This window comes from Lynx canadensis, chromosome D3, assembly GCF_007474595.2.
Source record: "Lynx canadensis isolate LIC74 chromosome D3, mLynCan4.pri.v2, whole genome shotgun sequence".
In the NCBI taxonomy this organism is placed as follows: Eukaryota; Metazoa; Chordata; class Mammalia; order Carnivora; family Felidae; genus Lynx; species Lynx canadensis.
In genome coordinates, this window is record NC_044314.2 from 65,579,141 (window position 1) to 65,596,108 (window position 16,968).

The 16,968-nt window shown below is 54.5% G+C and overlaps 2 protein-coding genes across 2 annotated transcripts; one reads left to right on the forward strand and one right to left on the reverse strand.

Moving 5' to 3' along the window:
• Positions 1-441: 441 nt before the first annotated feature.
• On the forward strand, positions 442-1,654 carry TSSK2 (testis specific serine kinase 2). The gene has a single exon (XM_030336765.1). The coding sequence runs from the start codon at positions 493-495 to the stop codon at positions 1,579-1,581; it is 1,089 nt and encodes a 362-aa protein (XP_030192625.1). The 5' UTR covers positions 442-492; the 3' UTR covers positions 1,582-1,654.
• A 1,804-nt stretch (positions 1,655-3,458) lies between these two features.
• ESS2 (ess-2 splicing factor homolog) lies at positions 3,459-13,043 on the reverse strand. The gene is made up of 10 exons (XM_030336773.2): positions 12,880-13,043; positions 11,935-12,103; positions 11,746-11,847; positions 9,431-9,600; positions 8,935-9,052; positions 8,499-8,632; positions 7,679-7,781; positions 6,609-6,718; positions 4,515-4,630; positions 3,459-4,009 (listed from the first exon to the last, which is right to left on the reverse strand). The coding sequence occupies exons 1-10, from the start codon at positions 13,009-13,011 to the stop codon at positions 3,730-3,732; spliced, it is 1,434 nt and encodes a 477-aa protein (XP_030192633.1). The 5' UTR covers positions 13,012-13,043; the 3' UTR covers positions 3,459-3,729.
• Positions 13,044-16,968: the final 3,925 nt, after the last annotated feature.

Sequence of the window (16,968 nt, forward strand, 5' to 3'; positions counted from 1 at the left end):
TCCAAGGATACCAGCCCTAGAGAAGGGTTTTTCATACCCCCAAAAAGCTGCAGGAGATCAGCCCTAGTGAGACATGGACCAATGCAGTGTCGGTCCCCACAGCCAGGAGAAGGAAATGGGCATGGGGTTGGCACTCTGGCTTGGCCTGGGCAGCCCTCCCTTGGGCCTGACTCATGACAAGGAAGCCACAGCGAAGAGGAGGAGCAGGGAGGGTTACCGCAGTCCTGGGTACTGACTTCCTTCCTGCTGGGCCAGCCTGGCTTCCAGGGTTCCAGGGGCCCCGTTTTCACCCAACTCAGTCCCCACTCACGGCAGCCTGGCTTTATGACTTCACATGCTGAAGTCACGCAGAGACAATGCTGAGCGTTACACCCCTCCAAGTCCAGGCTCAGCCCAGCCAGACAGCTCCTCACAGTGTAAATGAGGACAATGCCCGCTGGCCCACGTGGGGAGGGGATGTAGAGCGCAGCGGCGCCAGCCACACCTGGCACCATGGACGATGCCGCGGTCCTAAGGAAGAAAGGTTACATCGTGGGCATCAATCTTGGTAAGGGCTCATATGCAAAAGTCAAATCTGCCTACTCTGAGCGCCTCAAGTTCAACGTGGCGGTCAAGATCATCGACCGCAAGAAGACACCCACCGACTTTGTGGAGAGATTCCTTCCTCGGGAGATGGACATCCTGGCAACCGTCAACCACCGCTCCATCATCAAGACGTACGAAATCTTTGAGACCTCTGATGGCCGCATCTACATCGTCATGGAGCTCGGGGTCCAGGGCGACCTCCTTGAGTTCATCAAGTGTCGGGGAGCGCTGCACGAGGACGTGGCTCGTAAGATGTTCCGCCAGCTCTCCTCGGCTGTCAAGTACTGCCACGATCTGGACGTTGTCCACAGAGATCTCAAGTGCGAGAACCTCCTCCTCGACAAGGACTTCAACATCAAGCTCTCTGACTTTGGCTTCTCCAAGCGCTGCCCGCGGGACGGCAGTGGCCGCATCATCCTCAGCAAGACCTTCTGTGGGTCGACGGCTTATGCAGCGCCTGAGGTGCTGCAGGGCATCCCCTACCAGCCCAAGGTGTATGACATCTGGAGCCTGGGCGTGATCCTCTACATCATGGTCTGTGGCTCCATGCCCTACAATGACTCTGACATCAAGAAGATGCTGCGCATCCAGAAGGAGCACCGTGTGGACTTCCCCCGCTCCAAGAACCTGACGGGTGAGTGCAAGGACCTCATCTACAGAATCCTGCAGCCGGACGTCAACCGGCGACTGCACATTGACGAGATTCTCAGCCACTCATGGCTGCAGCCCCCCAAGCCCAAAGCCATGTCTTCTGCCTCTTTCAAGAGGGAGGGTGAGGGCAAGTACCGGACCCAGTGCAAACTGGACACCCGGCCAGCCTCTCGCCCCGAGCACCAGCCCGAACACCTGCCTGACCACAAGCTGGGGGCCAAAACCCAGCACCGGCTGCTGGTGGTGCCTGAGAATGAGGACAGGGTGGAGGACAGGCTGGCTGAGACCTCCAAGGCAAAAGATCATCACGTCACCGGAGCCGAGGTGGGGAAAGCGAGCACCTAGCGGTGCTAAGGGCCCGGGGGGCGTGGTGCATGGTGTGCACCCACATAAACTAAATAGGCAGGTAGGAGCTGAAGAAGGCACAGGTGCAAGGAACAAATAAAATCTGTCAATTAAACCACTATTTTGATTATGTTCTACTAGCTTTCTTCCACTTAGTAGCAAAAACATTAATTACTGACCACCAAATAAACCACAAAGTGTATACATGCATCAAGAGTGGCCCCTGAGGAGTCTTTTTCTCTAGGACTCAGGCAACCACCCTCCCTGTGGCGTGGGTGTCTCCAGCACAGGGGTGCACAGGCAGACTTACAGCGAGGCCCTGTGGGCAAGAAGACCTCAGCTGCAATCCACTCCCAGGTCCTCACTGTCTCCCTCTGACCTGCCCCAGGGCCCAGCACCTCCCAGGCTGGCCAGCTGCTCGTGTCTCTCCTGCTCAGGCACAGCACGGTCCACCTGACCCTGACCCCATCCTGCTCCTTCAGACAGCCCCTTTCTCCATGTACTCTGCTCCCTCCATGGCTGTGATTGAGACCAGTGACCTCAGCCCTTCGAGTGCCCTTTCATCTGCTGGAATAGCCCCAGCCCAGACCTCTCACCCACACCCTCTCCACCCCATCCCGTCCACCCCACACACCAGCCAGTGCTCAAGGGGGCCAGCGCTTGGCCTTAGGTGGCCTTGCCTGGACAGCATCTCCCTCTGTATCTCACTCACATCCCACTCAGACTTCTGCCTGTATGCTTTTCTGTCCCATGCCCACCCTTCCCTGTGGGGGAAAAGCACCAAAGGCCACACTTTTCTGACCCCCCCCCCCGGCAGTCCTGGATCCACCTGCTGAGTTCAGTCCCACCCCCCTGGTGAGTTGCAGGGCTTGGCTGGGATTCAGCCCCCTGGGAGCTGACAGGAATTGAGGAGCACAGGCTAGTGGGTGCCCAGGCAAGCAACAAGCCCACGCCAGCCTTCAGGGAACATGGCACTCATGGAGGCGGCCAGGACCCATGCGGGACAACCCAAGACAACGGCCAGTGCAGGGCTGGGCACACTCAAGAAGAGAAAGACTGTGGTCTGAGTAGATTCCAGGCTGTCTTTCTTGGGCAGTGCAAACCCCTAGAAGGGCACAACCTGACCCTACCTGAGGCCCGAAGAGACCCATCTGGGAGCCAGCTTGGGTCCCCCCTCTCCCTGTGAAGCAGCCCTAGGAGGCCTGGGCACCAAAGCCCTCTGGGTCATGGGCAAATGTGGCCTGTAGTGCGCATGGTGCTATGGGGTCTGCATGGGACCCGGCCCCACTGCTTCTGACACAGTGACCCAGGTTACTGTTACCCACGGCTCCTGCTAGTGACTCAGCAGTGTATGGAAGGCAGCGCCTAGAGCACTGGGAGACGGAAGGGCAGGAAGACAGAGACAGCCCTGCCCCATCTGAGCTGGAGACCAGGTACTTGGAGGTGACGCTGAGGCCACTGGGAAGGTGCCTCACGTGAGGGGCCGTCTGACACGTAGGACCTGTGCAGCCCTGTCACCAGCAAACCACAAGGGCTGGGCCTGGCTGGGGAGGCTGGAGACCTGGACCCAGAGCCCCAGCAGAACATGAGGGGCATGGAAACTTTCAAGGATTCCCTACTTCCCTCAGAGGGAAAGAACTTGGGGGGCAGGGCCCAATGTGTTGTGAGCTCAGCCCAGAGGGCAGGTTCCAAGCCTCGGGGGTGCCACAGAAAGAAATGTAGGTAGTGGCAAGAAAGGCCAGACACTCTGGTCTTCCAAGGGTCACCTCACCCAGAAGCTTCCTTCCAGGAAGGCCTGCAGTCCTGAGACCGTGCTGTAGGCACGAGGGCCGCCTAAGGGCCGTGCAGAGCAGGCCGGACACAAAAGCCTGCCAGATGGTGCTAGGTGCTCTTTAATGACAGCTAAATAAAAACAGACAGGCGGTTGATAGAAAAGAGTACGAACAAGACCGTGGGATGCACCCCAAGGGCTGTGAGGACCAAGTTTTGTACCAGTCTGGCTGAGGCACGGCATCTCTTCTGTGGCTCCTGGGACAGTCACCATTTCTGGCCCGGGCCTGGGTCCCCAGAAGGCCGGAGTCCTCTGCTGAGTGGGCAGCTGCCCTGCAGGCTCCACAAAGCTTCCACAGGCCCGACCCGGGCCTGGCCCTAGAAGAAGTCTGAGGCTTTGCGCCGGGCAGGGAGTTGTAGCAGATTGTCCGTGATGGAGGCTGGATCTTGGTTGAGGGGGGTGCGTGCTGTAGAGCCAGGAGCCGGCGTGCTCGTGGGGGTCTGGGGCCCACCAGCTGGGGTCTTGAGGTGGGTTGAGCGTGCTGGAGATGGGGTGTAGCTGGCCCGCAGGGCCCGGTCTGTGTACTTGCTGGCCGTCCTGCTCACGAGGCGCTGCAGGGCTGGAGACATGGCTGGGCTCAGGCCTTTGGGGGTGAGGCTGGGATGGAAGAAGTGGGTGAATGAGGCACCATTAGGCTCACGTGGGCACCACCGCAGCAGGGCCTCCCATGGCCCCACAGGAAGATACATGGGAGATGCATGGTCATTACAGGCTGAGGATACCAGGTGGCCTGGCACACAGCAGTGTAGTCAAACTTAAGGTTCAGTGGTAGTGCTGCCCTTGGCTGTGGGGCTGGGATGGACCTCAACTCTCTCCAAGGAGAATGATACACCTGTTTCCAAAGCGCTGACAGGAGCTCATAGCGGGACAAGGGGCCCAAAGGTGTCTCTAAGGGTTGTGCCAAGGAGGCTGAAGAAGGAAAAGATGGAGAGGGGCCCTGCATCCTGGTTCAAACAGGCCATGCCCTGGACCAGAGGAGCTGCTATAGGACCCATTACAGAACGCCTGGGCCTGCCCTGCACACTGCGCATCCATATGCAGGGGGTGGGGCCATGTGGGAGCAGGGAGAGACCCCCACCCACACAGGTCAGCCACGCCTCACCTGGCCAGGTTCTCCGTCACTCTCCTCAAGGCTTCCTGCTTCTTGGCCCGGTTCTTGGCTGCAGCCTCGTTGGCCATCTTCAGCCCCAGCCGTTCCCTGCGGCCCGGCTCCAAGATCTACATGACAGCAAGTCTGTGGGTAGCCTGCCACCGAGTCAGGCAGTCCCTTGCTGGTGGGGCACCTGCCTCTTTTCGTGGCCCCCATGATCCTCACAACCCACTGCCACCTTCCTAAAAGCCCCCCAAAAAGCTTGCCTGAACTGCCCACCTGCCTGTCCTCACGGACCCCTAAAAGCCAGCACTGCCAACTTATGAACCTCTGACAGTCTTTTAGGAAAGAAAGGGGTCTTTTTGAATCGGCTTCTCTGTGACTACCAGAGTAAACAGCTTTCTGTTTAACATCTATTGACCTTCTGTATTTCTTTGCAGAACTTCCCGAGACGCATCCTTGGCCTCTTTTTTTCTATTAAAGTGCTTGTTCATTATTTAGTGTTTTACCCACATCAGTTACGTTAAGCTATGCCATAAAAATTCCCTCTCAGTTATTTGCTTTCAGTTTCTCTTACGTGTTTTTTTTTTTTTTTTGCTGTATTTAAGTTTATCGCTTCGTACAGTATAAACTAAACCTCACTTCCCTTAAGATCTAACCCTTCCTACCTTAAAATCAGATTAAATACTATTATTTTCTTCTAAGTGTCTTACATTGACTTATACACTTAATATTTCTGCTTCCAGGAACTCGTTCCATCTTATGTATCAAGAACTTCATTTCCACATACTCTACTACTCAGCACAATTTGAGCTGTTGTCTCTCGTGTACCCTGAATTCTCATTTGGACGAAGGTTTGTTCAGAATCTCTTCCCTACTGCCCCATAGGCTCTAGGACCAGGGGCAGACTTCTGACACACCTATACCTGTGGCATGCCTTAACACCTGCCGGCACACGCTCCTCCCTATCATTCCTCTCTTCGGTTTTCCTTGGTTATCCTTGTGTGCCAGGCAAGTTTAAGAACCAAGGGGCCAAAATCCTCTGCGCACGTTCTGTCTAGACATGCGTTGCTTCTCAAGGGGAGAATGAGCGGAGCTATGCTAGGGAGGCCTCCCGGTAGGGCCCGCACGCTCCGGCAGTTTTCCTTACGGAAGTCTGCAGCACTCGCCTGTGGTTTCTTTACAAGAGCTTAACTATTGCTAGTCGTTCTAAATTTCTGCTGCTATAGTGACTGAGACCTCTTTTTCTGTTGCACTTCAAACTGACCACTGCAAGTGTTTAGAGGGGCCAGTTCAAGACCATGTGTGACCCAGCTCCCCATGCAACAGACCTACATTAATCCCAAATTCTGTGTCTGACTCTTTGGGGTTTCAAGGCACGTGATGTAACCCCACACCCTTTGCCCTCTGCAACATCACTGACCTCCACCTCCTGTGATCTCCTAGCACTCCACGTTGGGAGTGTTGGCCCAGCACCCCAAGAACGGGACAGCATGCTCCCAGCTTCCAGCGACTTCTCTTCCTTCACATTCTAAACTATGTCACTCGGGTTCCCCAACAAACTGTGCAGACCAGAGCACGCTGCCCTCCCAAAGCCTCTCTGGGGCCCCACACCATCCTAGGCCATCCCATCTATACAAACCATCTGGCACTTAGCTTCCCTTCCCTACCTGCTCCAGGCCTCGTAACTCCCCCACTCTGACAACTTCTAAATAACAAGTGCCTCCTGATTCATGCTGTCCTGTAACCAGAGTCCTCTCTCTGTAAACACGCAACCCCCTGAAGACACAAACCACATCCCACAGAACACTGGGGTTCTGGGGCCCTCCCCGGTCCACAGGCCTGCAGACTCAAAGGGCCATGGCTTTGGTGCCCTGACCTCACACCCGAATCCCTCCGTCCAACCACACCTGTCCTTAGTGCTCTGGTCCTATTCTGAAGTGCAGTACCTGTGCAGGTATGCAGCCTGGAGCATGGCTTGGCCCTTCAGTAGGCTCTAGTCTGACCAGTGGGAGCTAGCTCATCCTCTGTGTGTTGAGCTACAAGTTCTCAGAGGACCACATGCCCTCTCAGGGTCGCACCTGAGCTCCCCTCACCATGACCCACCTTGAAGGCTGGCCCTGGTGTCCTGTCCACATAGGGGGTCTCAGATCCTTCCACTCTCAAGGGAGTGTTTTCAACCTCCCCCCAGGTCATCAGCGGTGACTCGTTCACACCTGTGGATGGAGAGAGCCCACAGTTACCTCAGGCCAGGGGATCTGGGTGGGGGTCCTGCCAGGCCCTCTCTCCTACAACAGCCAGCTCCCACCATGAGCATCCCAGCTAACATACACCAAGGTTGGCAGTTGGCCCACTATCCTTCCCTGGGACTCTGGGACCTGGTACCTCTGCCCTCTGAGATGACAATGCCAAGGCTACTTTGAGCCCAAGGCAAGCCCAGGCCCCTACAGCTGTGGAGCTTAGCCTGGGAAGGGGGCTCCCCAGAGAAGCCAGGCTGGGTCAGCCATCCTAGCACATGGCCAGGGAAGCCGCCTAGAAGTTGCTATGGCATGCCACCCCAAGGTGGGGAGACACTTGGGGGCTTTCAGAGCACCCAAACCTCCCAGGACCCTGCACAAACCTGTAGTGCCTCCATATACCCTGGCCTATGTCACAGCAACCAGCAGCCCAAAATACAGAGGACGATGCTTGGGAGAGCAGGAGGACACCACCTGCACCATGAGATTGTCCCCAAGTCTCATAAATCTCCTGTGTGAGGTCACGCAGGGCTGGAGCCCAGAGCTTCTTCCCTATGCCCCTACACTTAGCCTCCCCCTGCCCAGCCTCCCCGTGCCCTTAAGCATGCTTGCCGCAGCCAGTCTGTCCAGTAGAGCCCCGACACCCCTGGTCCCCAGCAAAACCAGTCTGTCCTGCTAAGCTCAGGGCAAGTCACGAAGACTGCCAGGCTGAATGGGCTGGGACTCACACATCTCAAATCAGGTCTCCCTAAGAATCCAGCTCACCCATAGCCCCATTCAGCCCTGTCATCGCACAGGTGGGACACTGGGTCTCTGAGTCATATGAGGCACAGGGCAGACATGGGGAAATGTCAAGGGTGCCAAGAGCCAACTGAGCAGCCCACCTCCCCACAGGCAGTCCTATCAGGGGGCCAGCTTGACAGAGGGTCCACTACTCACCAGGGGCAGGAGAGGGGGTTGCAACAAATCCAAATCCGCCCACTCGGGGGGAATCCTGGGGGATCAGTTCTTTGCCATCAGGGCCCACCTTGCCCTGTTTGTGCTGGAACAAACAAGACAGACCAGTGTTAAGGGGGAGTCAAGCCTGCTCCCGCCAGCTAGCTGAAGGGCAAATGCACAGGAACAGCTGGAGAGAGAAGGACCCTGGCCCCTGCAAAGATTTTGAGGACCTGTCAGAGCAGGTATCAGAGGAGAAGCTTCCCCTCCTTCTGGCCTCAGGCCAGACTCCACAAAAGCTGCTTTCGGGGACTACCGACTTAGGCCCTCCCAGGAAACTACACTGACCACTGGCACACATGTGCTCTGACCTCTTTCCCACAGGTACCTATAGAAACTTACAAAACAGTCTCCTCACTTCCTGCCTCTCCCTCTCCTGGAGTCACCACTGCACCATGACACCCAGGCCCAGAAACCCCTGTTGTCTGCCCCACCAAGCCTCACTGCGCCCCAGCCTGCGCACCCCACCTACCCCTGCCCTGCCTGGTACAGAGGTGTGGGTCTGGCCAGACTGGACTGGCTCCCAGCAGCGTCTCTTCTCTCATGTCCTTGTCCTCCAGGGACAAGGGGCAGAACTGACCCACCAAACATCTCTGGCCCCAGTAGAAGCCCATACAGTCGAGAAAAGGCTCAGGACCCTGCCGCACAGGAGCTCCAAATACTCCCACGCTGCTAGTCTCTGCCAAACCCAAGAACGGTACTAATTTAATGAAGGCAGCCAAGATCAGAGAGGTTGTGCCCACATCCAGCCCCTGCCACTCACCTGGGCATTGAGGGCGGCGGCCTGCTGCAGCTGGGACCTGCTCAGGGCCTGGCTGAAGGGGTCCCTGAGGAAGCGAGTATTCTTATGCACCACCTGCCTTGGCTTCTTAAACAGCTGTTCTTCATCAGGGACACCTGGAAGGTGGAGACAAGATGGCAGCGGTGTCAGAGGGGGTGGGGAGTCCCCATTACTGCCCTGCACTCAAGGCTTGAGGTAGAGACTAAGTCATTCCCCAGTGAACAGAAGCACGGGGCCTAGTAAAGCAGGGGACGGCCTCACTCTCTCACTGACAACACACAGGCTCCTCTGCCCCGAGACAGACCAGGGCACCTCCGAGGCCCAGTATGCTAGGGAGCAAAGACCCACACACACACCCTAAGGCCAGATCCAAACACACTGTCCCACGCCATGCCACCTGCCAGCCCTGCCTGCTCACCCTCTGGGTAGTACATCAGGGAGTTTTTGGCCTTGTACTTCCAGGTCTCCACACCGGCCTGGCTGCTCTCGATGGCTTGGTGCTCTGCCGACGGAAGTGCAAGATTATCTTTCTGCCTCTGCATCACAGGGGAAAAGTGAGAGTCAGAGAGGTGCCCAGGCACTGTGCCCCTGGCCCCAGGACTCCCTCCATCCTGACAGAGGATGCCTGTGCCCCTGTACCCAAAGACACCTTCTCAGGGGCGCCTGGGTGACGCAGTCGGTTAAGCGTCCGACCCCAGCCAGGTCACGATCTCGCGGTCCGTGAGTTTGAGCCCCGCGTCAGGCTCTGGGCTGATGGCTCAGAGCCTGGAGCCTGTTTCCGATTCTGTGTCTCCCTCTCTCTCTGCCCCTCCCCCGTTCATGCTCTGTCTCTCTCTGTCCCAAAAATAAATAAACGTTGGGAAAAAAAAAATTAAAAACAAAAACAAAAAAAAAACAAAAAAAAACAAAGACACCTTCTCAAACTCCTCCTCGGCTTGGTAGAGCCATGTGTGGCGTGCCCGGCTCTTCTCCTTGGCCACCTCCATGATCTCCTGGAAGGAGGCATTGTCCTCACTTGTATACCGGCTCAGGAAGACATCCAGGCTGGGCAGGGGCTCCTTCTCCTCCTCCTCTCCAGCCTCTCCTGCTCAGGAGCATAGGTGGGATGACACAGAATCACAAACAGCATCAACACTGCTTTGCAGTCACAAGATCTCAGGAACCAGGCTACCTCATAAGCAGAGATGGAACCCTCACCCTGGTTGCGGGTCTGTTGATGAGAGCCCACACCATCAGACAATTCCCCTCCTAGGGGCAGAATCAACCCCCCTCTCCCCCTGCCAACTGCCCAGGGAGCACTCAGGGGCTCTCCTCAACTGCTGGATGCCAGGTGAAATGTTATGTCTGACTCAGACCAGAAGAGTGACATCCAGGGGCTACAGAAAAGGCAGGTGATCACAGTCAGGTCCTGCCTTGCCAAAATTGTGCTGATCCTGTAGGATCCACCTTCAGAGCCCCAAGCTCTCCCTCCATCCCTGGGTTTTCTTACCCTGTCTGCTCCTCCCTTCCTGGTATCTGTGCTACAGGTGGATGGTTTGTCACCTAAGCCCCCTAACCTGCTAGCAGGCTTTGATGGCAGGGACCCCGTATGATCCAGTACTCTAGATGGGGCCTCACAGGCACTGGGCCGCGACTCCAGCCGCCCCTCCCACCGCTGTAGAAAGGAGCACCCCTACTGAGGTCCCATCGCACTGCGCACAGTGGTACACACTTCAGCAGGCCCATTAGGTGGAGAGCTTTGTCTCCCATTCTGCTGAGTCCTGACCACACACAGACTCCTAGACTGAACAAAGTACAGTGGCTAAAAGCTCAAGACCCAGAGGCAGAAAGAGAACTCAAACCCCATTCCACCACCAACAAGCCCCGAGACCTCCTTTCCTGAGTCTCGGCCTCCTCACCTGTGAATGTGAATGATGATGGTACCTACCACTTAGGTCACCGAAATGATTCTTAGATATACTGACAACGCGTATTTAAAGAAAAGGAATCTGCAAATTGCCTGTGATGCATCTGCCACGTTGCAGTAGAGAATCAAACTCCAAGGACACAACATGACAAACCATGGTAAGGGCACAAAGAAGTAGACTTAAAAAAAATTTTTTTTTAACATTTTATTTATTTTTTTGAGAGAGAGAAAGACAGAACACGAGCAGGGGAGGGGCAGAGAGAGAGGGAGACACAGAATCCGAAGCAGGTTCCAGGCTCCAAACTGTCAGCACAGAGCCCGATGTGGGGCTTGAACTCACAAACTGAGAGATCATGACCTGAGCCCAAGTTGGATACATAACTGACTGAGCCACCCAGGGCCCCACAAAGAGCTGGACTTTGAAGCAGAAAATATTTTGTCCGTGTAGACACACAACGCACTGCACACTAGAACCTGGTAGAGAACAGCATCTTATCTGTCTGAGCACTGATGTTCTACTAAGAACAAAATAATCAACTGATCATGAGAAAGTCCTGTAGCACGTAGTATAGTCATGTCCAACAGGACTCAAAATGCTCTTTCCTAGAAAAAAATCCCTCATAAAGTTGGAACATGTCACGATCCCCAATACATGCACTGAGGAAGACAACTCTTTCATTTGTTCTATTCCCACAACACACCGTGTACTGTTCTGGATGCAAAGTATACACACAGAGGTGAGACAAAGAAGCTCTTGTGGAGAGAAGAAGCAATACGTAGAGAAATGCCTTTTTAGGTGCCATGTCCTGCAGTGAGAAAACAAAGCCAAGCAGGAAGGCAGCATGCATGAAAGGTGATGTAACTTCACGTTGTGGCGGGGGGACAGTGGTCAGGAAAGGTTTCCCTGAACGGGTAACATCTGAGCAGAGACCTGAGGGGAGAGAAGGTGTGAGATGTGCAGCTATCCAGGGGAAGAGACTAACTCTGAAGACACAAGTGCAGAGGCCCTGAGGCACTGTAAGGAGACAGCAGAAAAGGGGCCCTCCAAGGCCCATGAAGCCCACTGGGCTGGCACACAGTGAGCAGGCTGGTGAGAGAGGTGGCAAGATTTCCATTCCACAGAGGAGGACCAGAGGCTCAGAGAACTGCCCTGTGTTTGGGAGCTGGACCCAGATCTTCTGTCTCCTAGACCAGTGCTCTTTGGCACCATGGGTTGCCATGTAAGCAAACAGAGCCCTCAGGGACAAGATGTGATCTGCCTCTGAACCAGCCCCTCAGGGCCACATAGGATAAGACTCTAGACAAACCCAACCGCTCACTCACCATCGCCATCTTCCAGGCCTCGGCCCCGGCCCCGGGGCTTGTTGCCCACCATTCCGGTGCCTGTGTGCACATCAGGGGTTTCAAATGTGGCTGGAGTCACATCTAGAAGGAAGGGGGTAGGGATTAGAGCCAGTCCAAGGCATCGGCTCAGGAGGAGTTCCCCTCTCAGCCACCCACTGTTGCTCTTACAGGGCGGTGGGGGCTCTCGGGACATCTTGCCCAGGGCAGAACCAAACTTGATGGCAATCTGACGCATCCGCTCCAGGTCTCCATTCTCCTCAGCCTCCAGGTACTCTTTCTGGGCCTGCAGCTTTTCTACATCAGGAAAGAAGTCCCTCTGGATGACTGTCTGGAGGCCCTGTCAGAAGTCAGAATAAAAGTCATAGTTCACACCTGCCTCTCCGTCTACCAATGTACATGCTAAGGTCCTTGCTGATGCCCCCAACCTCTGTCCAACCCAATGATCTTCTGAGGTTACCTGCACTTTCCAATGACGATGAGCATCCCTTACGATCTAATGCAACACCTAACATTACTAAACGTTCACCTGATTTCTATGAAACCCTTCTCTCTCCCCTCACTGGTCACTCTCATTCTCCTTTACTGGCTCCACCTCCACACTAGCTGGACCAAGGTGGGTGTTGCCACCTCATTCCACCTGTAATCTCCTATTTCCAATCTGAACCCTTTACCTGGATGACTTCAGCCTGTCACCCCCACCAGCAGCACTGGTTGAGATTCCCAAATCTGTACCTCCAGCCAGACCTTGCTCCTGGCTGCACGTCTGTGCACATAGCTGTCCACTAATGCCACTTGCCTGTCTGTCCCAGAGGCTTCCCAAAAACAAACAGCTCTGTTAGAAAGTCCTCTTTGCTACCATCCTTCCACATTCCTACTTTAATAAACCGCCCCCACTCTCCTCTAACAACACTACTAGTGCCTCCCCCATCAAGACACCTCACTCTGCACTGTTCTTATTTGGCTCTCCAACTGCCCACACCCCAAAAGCACGGACTCAAGTTGCTCCACCTCCCCGAGGGGACGAGACTGCCACGACCCGAGAGGAGGGGCCCGAGAAGAGCGCGAGGCGGGGAAGGGACCTAGAATTCGCTAGCGTCTTCATCGAGGTCTTACCTCGATGTACTCTTCTTCGTCCAGGACCCGTTGCTTGCTCGTCGCAAGCGACTCCCCTGCCGCGCGCTTCCTCCGGGGCCCGGACGCGGCAGGGAGCAGCAGGGCCCGGGTTGATGCGCCGGGCGTCTCCATCGCTATCCCAGGGCCGCTCGGGCGGCACAGGTACGTAACAGGGTCCGGAGACGGCGGGGGCGGAACTGCGCCAGCTGCGCAGGCGTTTGCAACAACCCACCAATGGAAGAGCTGCGCATTTTGAAGACCAGCCCGCGCTCCGTGGTGACGCCATTATAATCCCTGGGCCTTATGGGAGTTGTAGTCTTTGCCCCTCCCCGCTGTGGTCCTCCGAATCTGGACTATGGGCACCAGAGGGCGCTATGGTGTGGGAGGCTAAGGGGCGTGTCACCCACTCTGATCCTGAAAAATTCCAGCACTGCTAAATTGAAAGGCCTTGAAATTCCGGTTTCTCGAAAATAATCATTGGGTATGCTTCTATATCATTAACAAAAACACATTTTGGCTATATACTCGTTTCAAAGTTTTTATTCAAACTTTATACCAGAAAAGACCACTAAGACAATTTCTTCTTGATAGTTATCTAAGAAAAAAAAACAAAAAAAGAAAAAGAAAAAAAGAAAAGAAAAGAAGAAAAGAAAAATGCGATGGTCCAATAAAGAAATGTCTGGTTAAAAATTATTCGGTTCTGGGGCGCCTGGGTGGCTCAGTTGGTTAAGCGTCTGACTTCGACTCAGGTCATGATCTCACAGTTTGTGAGTTCGAGCTCCACATCGGGCTCTGTGCTGACAGCTCAGAGCCTGGAGCCTGCTATAGATTGTGTCTCCCTCTGTCTGTGTCCCTCCCCCACTCACAGTCTGTCTCTGTCTCCCTGAAAAATAAATAAACATTAAAAAAAACTTTTTTTTTGAATTATTCGGTTCCTGGGGCGCCTGGGTGGCTCAGTCCGTTAAGCGTCCAACTTCAGATCAGGTCATGATCTTAGGGTTAGTGAGTTTGAGCCCTGCATCAGGCTCTCTCCTGTCAGCAGGAGCCTGCTTCCGATCCTCTGTACCCACCCTCTCTCTCTGCACCTCCCCCGCTTGTGATCTCTCTCTCTCTCTCTCTTAAAAATAAATAAACATCTGGGGCGCCTGGGTGGCTCAGTCGGTTGGGTGTCCGACTTTGGCTCAGGTCATGATCTCGCAGTCCGTGAGTTCGAGCCCCTCGTCGGGCTCTGTCCTGACAACTCAGAGCCTGGAGCCTGTTTCAGATTCTGTGTCTCCCTCTCTCTCTGACCCTCCCCCATTCATGCTCTGTCTCTCTCTGTCTCAAAAATAAAGAAACGTTAAAAAAATTTTTTTTAAGTTTAAAATAAATAAATAAATATTTAAAAAAAAATTCAGTTCCTGAACACGAGTGGGCTTCCCAGAAGAGGACTAACTTTCATTGAAATGGACCAGAAAATTGCCTGCTTTTTTCAAAAATGATCATTTCTTCTCCAAAAGAGGTTGTGAACTATATCAAACAAGTAAGTTCTTCCCCGGAATGATTTAGTATAATAGGCAGCCATTCCTTCACCCACTGGGAAACCCCATGGTGATGATTCCTGCCCTGTGGAACTGACAGTCAAATGGGGAAGACAGACACTAGTCGCATCATCCCACAAACAAGCATAAAATTGCAACGGGGCAGGGCGGGAGTGTGTGGACCGGATGGCTCAGTTGGTTTAGTGTCTGGCTCTTGATCTTGGCTCAGGTCAGTATCTCATAGTTTGTGAGTTCTAGCCCCAGGTCGGGCTCTGCGCTGACAGCACAGAGTCTGCTTGGGATTCTCTCTCTCCCTCTCTCTGCCCCTTCCTCAATCTCTCTCTTTCTCAAAATAAATAAACTTAAAAATCTTTAAAACACTGCAGCAGACAGGTGTTAAAAAAAAAAAGAAAGAAAGAAAGTTTGTTGTTGGGGAATCTTACCTAGGGGGCAGTGAGGGGAAGTCTCCCCAGGGCCAGAAATGGTTGCAGATCCAAAAGATGAACAGACACTGACCAGGAAGAGGGGAAAAGCGGGTGCAAAGGTCTTGCAGCAAAAGAGAGCTTTTGATACACACAGACTGCAAGGAGCAGTGAGGTATGAAATGATGCCAGATGGGCAGGGGCCGGCTGCATGGGGCTTCATGGGTCACAGTGAGTTTTATCTTTAAGAACAACGGAAAGCCCTTGGAGTGCTGTAGGCAGGGGAGAGAGGCAGGTTCAAACTTGCACCCTGGCTTTTATGGAGAATGAATTACAGAGGAAACAGAGTGGCTGCAGGTGGACAAGACTGGAGGCACCTACAATGGTCATGGTAAGGGATGACAGCACTTTCATCAGGTTGGTACTGTTGAAGCTGGGGAAAAAATAGCTTCTGGGATTGTTTTTGGAAGAAAAATGGATTTGCTGCTGGCCTGGGATGGTGGGTGAGGGAGAAGAGGGGTGTGGGTAATTGCGAGTCCTCTGGTTCATGCACCTGGTTTGCACAGGGGAAGAATTTGCCATGGACAAGGTGATTTTGAGGCACAGTGGGCTTCCACATGGAGAGGTCAAGGGGATAGATGGACAGAAGTATCTAGTTAAGGGAAGAGGCCTGGGCGGAGATGTAAATGTGGAAGACAGAAGGGAATTGGAGTCTAAAAGAGGCAGTGATAAAGCAAGGAGAGAATGGAGAAGAGAGGGCCATGCCTGGGTCCAGCCTGCAGGACACCTATGTTAACAGGCAGCTTGTAGGGGTGAACCTGCCAAGGAGCAGCTAGAGAGAAAGGAGAGAAATCAGAAGGACAGTATAGCCACTGGCCCCTTGAAATGGAGCTCTGATCATGGCTGCCCTCTACAATGACAAAGAGCCAATGGGGGGCTGGGGTCCCAGAGATGAGGGTGTTCCAAACTGCAGGGAAGCTCTGCAGGAGGGCTGGGCAGTATCCAAGGATAAGGCTGGGGTTCGGGGGAAAAGAGCTTTGTGACAGCCAGAAGTGTGCATCCTGAGAGGTGGAGGTGAGTGCTGCTGTCCTGGAGGCATCCGGCAGTGTTAGAGCAGCACTGGCTGGGGACGTCATGCCTGCTCAGCTTCTGCACCTTTAATGAATGGACTGTGTCTCCTTTCAGATACCCCATCCCCCAATTTCTTCCAGGACCTGTGAGGAGGCAGAACATGGTCCCCAAGCCAGATGATGGTGTTAGGTGCCTTGAACCCACCGTACAGGCCTACTGGGGAGAGTGAACGCCTCATTTCCACACTGTCCTTCACCCTAGGGCTGGGATGTTGGAGAGGAAAACAGATTTTCCAAGGCAGTGGCAGGGGGTGTGGTGCATCCTCCCCAGTCAAACCTCCTCTTGCCCCAACAGGATGGCAGACACATAGCGTGTAAATCCCCCAGAAGGAGGAGGCCAAGGATCTCTACCCGTTCAGTACCTAAAGGCCAGTGCAGACCCCCAGGGTGCTAGGCCATGATCTGTGGGGTAGTCTGCTGTGCTGGGGAGTACAGAAACTGAGGACTCACTGGGCTGTGCTCCCCAAGACCAGCTGGCCCCCACCCCCTGGATGTGGGAGGGAAGTCATGGTGGACTTCGAACTTTGGACTGCTTTTGTGCCGTTTGTAGTTGCTTGTTTATTTCCTAGTATCCAGGCAAGGCTCACAGAATTAAGGGGCAGGGTAGGGGGCTTCTGGAGATGACCTCATCCAATGTCCTTATCCTATAGCTCTGGACAGGAAGGCCCAGTGCAGGCCATGCGAGCTGACAACCCCAGAATGCACAGAACACCCCCTTCACCCCCTTGGCCATGTCAAGAGACCTATGTCCATGCTGAGAAGAGGTGGGAAATCAGCATACCCCAGGAGGGAGAGGAGGATTCTGGGCCCTCCTGACAAGGGGATGGTTCCTGTCCTGGAGTTGGTGGGGAGTTGAGGAAGCTTATCTGCTCTGTGCCCTGCTCCCAGCAACCAACAACCCCCCACCCCCACCCCGCTGCAGCTCCCGGGGAATCTCCCCGACCCTAGTCGCTGGAAAGGAGAGCACCTGGAGATGCTCAGCGTTCCCTCCTTTCCTGGGGCAGGTGACACAGGAGG